Source organism: Nicotiana sylvestris, chromosome 7 (assembly GCF_000393655.2).
Source record: "Nicotiana sylvestris chromosome 7, ASM39365v2, whole genome shotgun sequence".
Classification (NCBI taxonomy): Eukaryota; Viridiplantae; Streptophyta; class Magnoliopsida; order Solanales; family Solanaceae; genus Nicotiana; species Nicotiana sylvestris.
This window is the reverse complement of record NC_091063.1, coordinates 29,024,390-29,036,257: the sequence shown is the minus strand read 5'-3', so window position 1 is coordinate 29,036,257 and position 11,868 is coordinate 29,024,390. Positions and strand designations below refer to the sequence as shown.

The window sequence follows — 11,868 nt, the reverse complement described above, 5'->3', positions numbered from 1 at the left end:
ATGAATATCACCATTGTTATGGGTGAAAGTGAATTTTCTATGGAAGTTAGCCCACAAGAGTCAATTCTTGAAACCAAACAAAAAATAGAAAACCTCTTAGGTGTGCCAGTGGCTTCCCAAAATCTCTCAGTTTTTGGATTTGAATTATTGGATGGACTATACATCCAAGATTATCCTATAAGTACTCAAGGTACAAAAATCCGTCTAACCATATTCCAAAATAGTAATACTATTGCAGAAACATCCGTACAACAGATTGAAAATTTCCAAATTATTGTGAAAATTTCAGCTAGAAAAATCAACATAGACATTGACAGGACTGAAACTGTTCGAAGCCTAAAAGAAAAAATTCACATAGTTGATGGGACCCCAATAAGGAGAATGGCTCTTTACTTTTCTGGAAATGAATTAAACGATGATTATCGGAGTTTAATTGAATATGGGGTTCAAGAATTTTCAGAAATAATTGTGTTTTTAAAGACTGTGTCACGAATGGTTACTGATCCACCTTCAAGAGGACTGAACCTAGTGGTGCAAACTTCATCTAGTTTGCTAAATGCAGCAAAAATTCCAGTGGAAATGAGTGATTTGGGTACTGTTAATGATTTGAGACAACTATTATTAGATCGAACAATTCTGCCTATGGATGATTATATTTTCATTCACAAACAAAGGATTATGAGGGATAGTTGTAGTCTTCGTTGGCATGGTGTTGAAAATGGGGATTTCGTCTATGTTTTTAAAGGGTCTGTTAGTAGGGAAGCATGTTGAGAAAACAGCTTATGTTAGTTAGCAAAATAAAAAAAATCACTATTTCTTGACTTTATATTTATGCATATTAGTATATGGCTAATGGTCTATGTCATTATGTTGAAAGGTAACTTGTTGAAGTGTATTATTGGCATAATCTGTTCTTGTTAACAGATAGTAATATCATTTAGAATTAGTATTTGTCGTTTGTGTTTTTCCTTTATATTAGATAGATATTAGATTTATCTTATAGATTAGAGTTATCATTTAGTTAGTTTTGACTGTGTTTAGATTTAAATAAGTCTCCTGAAACAAGGAATACTCTTTGAAAGACTAGTATTTAAATACAAACCGGTATCTAATACAACATACAATATTTCATCATCTCTTTACATAGTCATAATCTCTAATGAGTACAATCCAATCTCTTTACGTGTTTATACATATGACCATTTTATCAAAAGTTTAAGCTATTAATAGAGAATGTTTGGATTGGCTTTTAAAAAATACTAGCTTTTAATCTAAAAGTCATAAGCTGTGATTTTGGCCTTATTAGCTTGATTTCATAAGTGAGCATAAAGTTGGAATTGAATAGATAGTGAGAAAAAGCGTCTTTCGCGATTCAAGTAGTAAGCTCGGATTCATGATTGAGAAAAAAATTAGGGTAATACTCAACTTTTGGTTTTTGACTTTGGGATAATACATAATTAGCCATTGAGGTTGTCGCACTTTACGAGATGCACTCTTCTGCTTTGCGGGAGTTTTATGACCCCCTTGTATAACTTTTAAATAATATTATTACACGCTTTTTAGGCCATGTTCACTTTCAACATAGGAAGTGATGGCACGCACCAATATTTGCTTGACACGTCAAAATGCTAAGGGGTATTAAGTTGTGTTTTAGCTCGTCTTGTAAATCAAAAAGTTAAGTCAAACCAAAAATAATTCTAACAATGAGAACTAGCTAGTAGCTAGTAGTAACGCTTTTTGTTTGGTGAAAATCTACACAACGAATTTCCAACTAACCCTTCGATTTTATGTATCCACCTACCCAAATTTTTTGGACCACCACACATTTTTCTGTAACTACCATTCTTATTTTTGTCTTTTTTTAATTCACTGAACTCTCAGTCTATTGCAAAATCAGAACCACCCACGAGGACCCCTACTTTTAGATTCTTTTTGCTCTTCTATTTATACATAATATACCTATTCAAGCTTGTTATTTCTACTCTTCTTTACTCCTCCATTGTAAATCAACTTCTAGCTATTCTAATGGCAGATGAACAATCCAGCACATCAGATAATACCTTCGTCGTCTCAGCTGGTAACTTATTATTCATAGTATAATTGTTTTTCTAGCAAATTAAAATGCGATGTTTCTCTTTCTGCTTGTCACTTTATTTTAAGGAATTTAGAGCACTACCCACTATTATACTACTTACGTATTTTCATTATCGTTTGAGAGGAGAGAGGGCGCTAGCTCGATCGAGTATATAAGTATTAGGTTCATATTCTCTGTTACAATCTTAATACAACTTTTATTTTTATTGGATCTCTCATGACGCTTCATTATGTAGTGATTAGGAGATATATAAATCTGAGCGAAACGTCGTCTGTGTACACATTATCACCTTATTTGTGAAATTACATTGAGTTTGTTGTTGTAATAAATCTGAGCAAAAATACAACAAGAACAGAGGGAAAAAAAGAAGAGAAAAAAAAGCTGTTCAGCTTAATTAGAGGTTTAGAGCAACCTTATGATATGATCCGTTCACCGATGGGTAACTATACTCTAATGCCACAAATAACAAATATTCAGCCTTTGCTATACTTTTGGATTAAAAAAATACTACATATTCCTCTTGTGAATATGACAGATGAAAATGATACTTATGAATTCATGCTCTTTTGCATGTAGAGACAACCACCGAAGAAACCTCTAAACTTGAATTTTCAGAAGAGGAGGAAATGCTCATTGCTAAAATGTTTAACTTGGTTGGGAAAAGGTACGTACGTAATCTCTCTCTGTGTGTTTTCTTATTTTCTTCTTTTCTATAACTTGTAATTTTTCCAGTTCTTCAATTAAAAATTATTATGGTCCCTTAGGTGGTCATTAATAGCTGGAAGAATCCCAGGAAGAACTCCTGAAGAAATTGAGAAGTACTGCAACACGAGATACGTAATCCACAAGCCAGCATCCTCCATTAATGAAGAAACACGAAAGCTTGAAAACAACTTACAATGATTGTATTGGGAAAAATTAAGTTCATATATGGAAGTTATTATAAGATGACACGTCATGACACGTGGATCAGTCAAAGAAGGATAGGTGACAAAGAATAATCAAAGAGACACGAGCTTCAACAGGCACATGCAGATATTCAAAGAGACGCTCGAATCTCTTTATGATTAAAGAGAATGAATTTGATAGTAAATGAGGTTTAGATACGTATCATTGGGCATTAAATATGGAAAACGTTAAGGAATCTGTAATGAATCAAATATGATTACTAATTGTAACGTTACATTAAAGGCCATTAAATGCCATTAATTGTCAATAATGGCTCTGTTATGGTAGAAACAAAACGTATTACCTAGAGATAGCTATAAAAGGAGAAGACTGATCATTTGTAAGAACACGAAATACTATTGAAATATATTGTTTACTTTGCATTATATTCATCTACTATTTATCAATTATTCTTATTTCTATTTGATTATCAGTAACCCGAGTTCTTCTAAAATAAGCTTTGATCGAAATCTCAATTTTTGGTTAAACAAATTGGTTCCGTTACCGGGAATCTAATAATCGTTTGCTTTCTTAGTCAATTCTTTCATCAAAAAACTTACCATGTCAAATAACAACGACAACAACCAACAAGATCCTCAAAATCAGGAGAATGATATGGGTGACAGGACCCCACTTTCCTTACCACGTGATTCACAACGTCAGTCACGAGAAGGAACTCCAGATGGCTCTGAAACAAACAACGGGATTGCGAACCAAAACGGATTTGAGGCAAATCAAAATACTGGAGTTGCGAACGAACAAGCACTCGATGATGCTCTGAAGAATCTAATTGCTCAACAAGTCAGTAATGCTCTTCGAGCTTTTACTAGCCAGTTACTAGTTGCTCCACCAACACCAACTCCGAATCAGAATACTTTGGAAAATCCACGTTCTGGGCTCGTTAATTCAAGCATTGGTGGAACTCCCAACGAGTCTCGTGATGGCGAACCAGGTAACATAGTTAATTCTGATTTACAAAATTTAGTTCTAACCTTGCAGAAGCAGCTCAAGGAGCAAAGCGATCGCATAGAGCAAATACCGGGAGTACCACCTGTAATCAAAGGAATAAACATGGATAAATACTCACAACAACCATGGAAGCCTAGTGCTGCTTCGTTGTTGATCCCGAAGAAGTTTAAGATGCCTGATATTCCAAAGTATGATAGCACAACTGATCCACGAGACCACGTGACTGCATTCACAACTGGTGTGAAAGGCAACAATTTAATCAAATAGGAAATTGAGTCAGTATTGGCCAAGAAATTCGGTAAAATACTCACCAAGGGAGCATTAACTTGGTATTCCCTCTTATCCGAAAATCCTATAAATTCTTTTACTGAGCTTGCATATTCATTTATCAAAGCACATTCGGGGGCTCAAAAAGTTGAAAAAAAGAATGGAAGATATTTTCAAAATCAAGAAAGGATATTCAGAGTTGCTTAGGGAGTTCGTGGATAGGTTCCAGCGTGAAAGGATGATGTTACCGCGCGTACCTGATAACTGGGCAGCTATGGCTTTTGCCAGTAATTTGAATGAGAAAAGCTCGGAAGCCACGAGATGACTCAAGGAAAGTCTGCGGGAATTTCCAGCAACAACCTGGAATGATGTTTACAACAGATACAACACGAAGCTAAGGATAGAAGAAGATACTATCTCCCGATCACAGACAGAGGAGAAGGTGAATTCGAGACGAGCAGAAATCGAAAAAGGTCAGGTAAAAAATAGATACGAACCATACATGGGCCCAGCAGGAAAAGCCTCACGATCAAAGCAGGATAATTCAAGGTTTGATCATAGATCAAGGAATAGAGAGTCGGGTTCATCATCGATATTTGGAAATGATCTAAACACGTGAGAGACGCGAGATGATGATAGGAACTTGAAGGAAAGATTTGGAGGTTATAATTTTAATGTAAGCACTTCTGAGCTAGTAGCTGTATTAAGAAGCATGGGTGATAAGGTGCGGTGGCCAAAAGAAATGAGATCAAATCCAAACAGGCGCAATCCTGATCACTGGTGTGAATTTCACAATGAACATAGTCATAAAACGGTAGATTGTAGATTGTTACAAGGTCAAGTTGACCATCTATTAAAGCAAGGGTATCTTACTGAATTATTTAGTGAAAAAGGTAAGCAAGCATACATGAAGAACATGCAAGAGCCCCCTAAACCTCCTTCTCCGAAAAGGACCGTTAATGTTATAAGTGGGGGCGAGGAAATCAACGGCGTGACATATATGGTGGCCAATAAAGTTTCTAAAGTTACAATTACCCACGGGAAGAGGGTTCGACATGTTTTGGAGGAAGAAAGTATTACATTTGATGATGCAGATGCGGACGACGTATTAACTCCTCACAACAATGCACTGGTAATCTCTCTACTTGTACATGATACTAATGTGAAACGAGTTTTGATTGATCTAGGTAGTTCCGTGAACATTATTTTGCTAAGAGTACTAAACGAGATGCAAGCTGAAGATAAGCTAGTATCTAAGGCACATACTTTGTCTGGATTCGACAATTCAAGCGTTGTGACAAAAGGTGAGGTAACACTTACAACCTTCGCAGAAAGGGTTGTCAAAGATACGAAACTTCAGGTTGTGGAGATGGAAATGACTTACAATATGATTCTCGGGAGACCCTGGATTCACGAGATGGATGTTGTTCCATCTACCTTACATCAAGTTGTTAAATTCCCATCACCATAGGGAATACGTCAAATCCGTGGGGATCAACAAACTTCCAGGAGCATCAATTCTATATCAGATTCAAGTACGAAAAACGAAAAAAGTAGCAATTACAGAATCCAGTTGAGGATACCACGACACAAGCCTCAATTGAACAAAGACGAACAGATGTAGACTCAAGGCCCGATTCCATTCAAGAACCAGAAGAAAATGAAAATATCAAAACAACAATTGAAGAACTGGAGGCTGTAGTGTTATTTGCATAATGGCCTGAAAGGAAAGTCTACATTGGGGCCAACTTAAGCCAGGACATGAAAGGTAAGTTGATTGAATTTTTAAAAACTAACGTGGATTATTTTACCTGGTCCCTTTCTGATATGACAGGAATACCCCCGGAAGAAATGACTCACAAGTTAAATGAAGATCCATCGTATCCGCCTGTCAAGCAAAAGAAGAGAAAGCATGTGACTTTCAAAAATCAGGTGATTCAAGATGAGGTTCAAAAACTATTAAAAATTGGGTCTTTTCGAGAGGTAAAGTATCCTAATTGGTTAGCCAATACTGTAGTGGTACCGAAAAAAATGGCAAATGGCGAGTTTGTGTAGATTACACCAACCTTAACAAAGCATGTCCTAAAGATTCTTTTCCATTACTACATATAGATCAACTAATTGATGCTACTGCAAGACATGAGTTGTTAAGATTTTTAGATGCGTATTCAAGGTATAATCAGATCAAAATGGATCCCCTAGATGAAGAAAAGACTTCATTTATAACATACAAGGGGACTTATTGTTATAAAGTGTTGCCCTTTGGTCTCAGAATCGCTGGTGCCACGTATCAAAGATTGGTGACTAAAATGTTCCAAGAACATTTAGGAAAAACTCTGGAAGTCTACATAGATGATATGCTTGTCAAATCTCAACAATCAGGAGATCATATATCACATTTGTCTGATACATTTCAGATCTTATGAAAATTCAATATGAAGCTAAATCCCGAGAAATGTGCATTCGGCGTTTCATCAGGTAAGTTTTTGGGTTTTCTTGTTTCTAACCGTGGTATTGAAGTAAATCCCGCACAGATTAAAGCCATTGAAGAAATTCCTGACATGCTTACAAATAAGAAAGAGGTGCAGAGACTAACGGGAAGAATTGCAGCCTTGAGAAGATTTATTTCCAAGTCATCAGAAAAATGTTTTAAATACTTTTTGGCTCTTAAAAAGCAAGACCAGTTTGAATGGTACGAAGAATGTCAACAAGCGCTCAAAAACCTGAAGGCATACCTGTCAAATCCACCGTTGCTCGTAAAATTGAAGGTCGGGGACCCTAAATGGGTGTTATGTTAATGAGTGTTTAACGTTGACTATATATATAATGGTTGGTTGATATATATTTATTTCTCATTCATCATTTATTGTTGGTGGTTGCAAACATTAACAAGTGCCATTAAACTCTTTCATTACTTGGAAAAGTGAGTTGGGGTTTGGTAGAAGTAAATATCAAAGACTCAAGGTTTTAAACCTTGTTTAATAGAATCGCTTAGGAATAAGTGGTTTTATTTGGCATAAATTGATTGCTCTTAATAGCAACTCTTTTATATTTGGAAAAATCATAAAGAGGAAATACTAGCCAACTATTGAAAAATATTGGGTAGTCATTTAGAAATCATTTGCATATCTAAAGAACCTTCCATTAGAAATATGTTATATTAACACCGATAGCATTACATTTTATTGAAGGGGACACACCCTTGGTTTCCTTAATCAAATTATTTACATTCTCAACGTTACAATTAGTTATTTCTTCAAATCAGTATCATATCATTATCTTGTTACTATTAACGAAATAGAATTACAACCTAAGTCAAGTAGCACACTACTCGAGTAACCTTTTTACGCCTATTCCTTGTGGGATTCGACCTCAACCTTTTTGGATTATTATATTTGACATCGACCGCCTTACACTATTTAATTAAAGTGTAATTTGAGTGTATCAACGTGAAATCCCTTACAAACCATCTTTCTAAATGTAGGCATCATTGTATTATGAATAAGATAGGGTTTAGGAAATTGTGTTCTTACAACTGAGCTCTACCACACGATCTAGAGTGAGAAGAAAGAGTGACAGTCCTAAATGCCCTGTAGCCTCTTGCTTATAAGTGTAGTGCACAACACACCTATAAACAAGATCTACTAGACGCAGATTGTAGACTCCCTAGGACAGAACTGCTCTGATACCACTTTTGTTACGACTCAAACCGATGGGCCGCCACGATCACCCGATGCCATACTCGGCCCGAGCGTACCATTCTGTAACTATGAACTCTGGAGGGGTAACCCTTAACTTATGCCGATGAGGCCATACTCTGAATCATCTTAAAATATCATCAATCTCATCAATCTTATCTGAGGGGTAAACATACCCAAAGGCTCATATATATGTATAACTGTGCAGGTTGATGAGGCCTCCATGAACGTCTACTGATAGACCAAAATATATAGGAGTTGTCTACAAGCCTCTAGAGATAACTGAACAATATCATGATCGGGACAGGGCCTCGACCTGCCCATCAAACCTATATATATAAAATATTCTCCAAGGTATAGACCTGGTAACTCCGGGAAAGTGGAACGTACCAACCAAGCTGATGTTTGACTCTGTCTACTGGGAAGATCTATCCAGCTGTCTATTATGACCTGCAAGCATGAAATGCAACATCCTCAGCAAAAGGGACACTAGTATGAAATAATGTACCGAGTATGTAAGGCAAAAGAATAACTGAAAGCTGAAACTGAATTGATAATATAATAACCGAAAGTAACTAAGAGTTAAAGATAATCTGAAGATATGCTTACCTGTTGATACTGATTCAACTCTCTCAATATAGTAAGTAGAATAGTTGTCCGACCCTATAAGGCTTGGTATATATATATATATATATATATATATATATATATAACTGCTCTACCATAGTAGGCTCGCTTATAGGCGCTCGACCATACTAGGCTCTGATACTACTTTTATCACGACCCAAACCGATGGGCCGCAACGGGTACCCGGTACCTTACTCAACAGAGTACCTACGTAACGTTTCTTTTGTATTATACTATTATAGGTAAATGTGCCATAGAGGATGTCGTGAGATAAATAGAATAAAACATGAGGAAATACTTGACATTGGACACCCCAACATGTAATCCAAACTTATACATATGACATATTGGCCTACAAGACCAAAATGATCAATCATACACTAAACATAGGCCGGCATGGGCATACAAATATCTGTATACGTGACATATGTCTACAAGCCTCTAAGAGTATATAATTGTCATAAAGGTCGGGACTGGACCCCGCCATACCAAACATTACACATCTAAATTATACTGACCAAACAAGCAACTTCGAAGAAAATGGAGCACACCAACATATTCCGCTGAGCTAATAGCCTACTTGGAGGACTCTCAACTTGTCTATCGGGACCTGCGGGCATGAAACGCAACGTCCCCACGTAAAGGTATGTCAGTACAAATAATGTACCGAGAAAGTAAGGAATGAAAATCAGTAAATAATAGACATGAGCGAAATATGGAGTAAAAAACTCGACAAGTAAGTCTGAATAACTCTGTGAATCATATGTATAATGACATGCATGTGCGTATAAATGTTGTGTCGTGCATAGTTACATGTGTTCATAACATCATCAAGCCTCTGAAGGCATCCCATCATATCATCTCGGCCACTGCGGGCAAAATAATCAACGTATACTAGATGATCAGGTGGTGGTGCGTATATAACACGATAACCTTTCTTATATATATATATATATATATATATATATATATATATATATACACGTGTATATAACTCCATGTGATCTTGGGTCAATGTGCATGTATAAATGCATGAAATGCATATGAAATACGTTAATAAAATCTCTCGGTATGTCATAAGACCATTATGCCTCTGATTAATATCATAAAATAAACTTTACCAACTTACGTATTTTTGAGATCAATCAACAGATGATATAATAATATGACACATGGGGAATCAAGAACATAAGCATCTCTAATATTTCAATGAATAGAGTCATTTATGGAAATTGTGCAGTTGCTCGTTTCATTTGTGTCGTATAGATCATGCCAAAAGAAAGAAGGGATAGCCTTACCATACCTGAACCGATTCTCTTGGCAATCCTTTTAACACACACCAATTGCGACGAAACACGTAACAATGGATCGAAGTAGGGAAGAATCCGTATGATATTCTTGAGAAAGATTTCACCGTACTCCCTTAGAATCACAAAATTCCGTTGCTATTGTATTAAATAGCCTTCGTATGAAATGTTGAAGCAATTACAGTAACTCATGTTACCATGTAGATTAGATGTAAGCATTTTTCCATTTGAAACTTAAGGAAATATTCATGTAAAAATCCAACTAATGTTGAAAGCAATTCATGCATGTCATGGCAGATCTATACGATCTCTTTTCTCAAATGAATTAAGGAGTTTAAAAGGTTCCTTATTATAGTGGTGTGGGCCCCACTTGATAATAGTTACTTGGCCAAAGACTTTCCCAACTATTGACACCTTTTATGTGAACTTAGTAGTCACCATTTCCCTAATGCAAGGGCTGCCATGTTAAAGTGTCCTTAATCTTTATCCCAAGAACTTTAATTTCTTAGCTAATATTCCTACCAAAATTATTAAGTAACCCAATTGTCCACATAATTATGAATTATCTAAAATTACTTAAAATACTACTCACTTTAGCATACCTTATATACCTCATTATCATGGTCATGTGGTACCTTGTATGACATTAGTCCATAAAAATCGGGTATTATAGATCGGACCATATTTTATCCCAAATTGACAAACTTCGACGAAACTCGTTTTCTTCGATTCGCTTACCCTTTCACCTTCACGAATTTACCTATTACTTGTTTGAAATAGCATAATACTTATTATCCCAAAATAATCTGATTCCCGAACTTACGTCGATTAATCTTACGATGAAGCTTTATTGTACGAAAATGTGGGATATAACATCGGCCATACTGGGCTCGCTCATAGGCGCTCGACCACAGTAGGCTCGATATATAACTTACCATCTGATCAGAGTTGTCCAATAGGGGCCTGTCCATCGATTATACCTCGATGGTAATGAAAATACTGTAATTTTTGTATATATAGGCTCTCTGCTCTCTTGACTGGAAGAAGACAATACTCAATTGAATATGATAAGGGAGAATACTTTAAATTATGGGACTAGAAAAATGTACATAAATTCAGAAATATAAATTTCTCTTTATGCCTCATTATCAAACTTGTGTAATTACGAGATCAGGCCAAAATGTAGGAAGGGCTTAGCCTTAACATACATATATGATCTCTTCCTTATTACTAAACCAAGCTCAACACAATTTCTTGCATCTACAATAAGTGAAATGATATTGTCGTTAACATATAATGTCGTACCATCGTATTTGGCTAGTTGCTGGATTTAAGGAAGATCAGGGAACAACTCCCCTATTTTTATTACATCCCAAATACCACTAAGGGTTATCAACAATCCAATAAAATAACAACTATAACCAACACTAGCAACAACAACAATATAATCCAATATGAGTTTCTCAGATTATCTTAACAATCATATTGAAAGGCAAGCTTGTTTCTTTTACTCATAACAAGATATAAATTGAATCCAACTCTTATTCCATAAATTAGTTTACAACCTTCAGAGCATCATACTTATATGTACCATATTATTTCTAGTTTAAAACCTCCACAAAATGCCCTCCAAAACAGCCCCGTACGTCTAACACCTTAATTTTTATCGTCAATCACTTGTTTTTCATATTTTCTTCTTCAATCAACTTAATTAACACCTAGGAAATCTTAAAAACAGAAGCCACAACATTATCAAATTATTTTTCACAATTTTTAGCCACCACAAACCATATTTGTAACCACAAAACAGTACAACCAAAAAGACAATCATATCCCATGTTCCTTCAAATGCATCTTATGGGTTTTCACTCAAAAAACACAACCAACACAGGATTAACCTTAGGAACAATCAATAAGATGTTATACATACCTTGGACAACATCTACAACTAAAAACC

General features: G+C 35.7%; 3 protein-coding genes across 3 annotated transcripts; all 3 read left to right on the top strand.

Annotated features, from left to right (window-relative positions):
• LOC104219294 (polyubiquitin) lies at positions 1-771 on the top strand. The gene has a single exon (XM_009769953.1). It carries the CDS (start codon positions 1-3, stop codon positions 769-771), a length of 771 nt encoding a protein of 256 aa, XP_009768255.1.
• Positions 772-1,910: 1,139 nt separating this feature from the next.
• On the top strand, positions 1,911-3,431 carry LOC104219288 (transcription factor CPC-like). The gene is made up of 3 exons (XM_009769944.2): positions 1,911-2,077; positions 2,672-2,759; positions 2,860-3,431. The coding sequence occupies exons 1-3, from the start codon at positions 2,026-2,028 to the stop codon at positions 2,996-2,998; spliced, it is 279 nt and encodes a 92-aa protein (XP_009768246.1). The 5' UTR covers positions 1,911-2,025; the 3' UTR covers positions 2,999-3,431.
• A 1,560-nt stretch (positions 3,432-4,991) lies between these two features.
• On the top strand, positions 4,992-5,750 carry LOC138872915 (uncharacterized). Its single transcript, XM_070151335.1, has one exon. The coding sequence runs from the start codon at positions 4,992-4,994 to the stop codon at positions 5,748-5,750; it is 759 nt and encodes a 252-aa protein (XP_070007436.1).
• Positions 5,751-11,868: the final 6,118 nt, after the last annotated feature.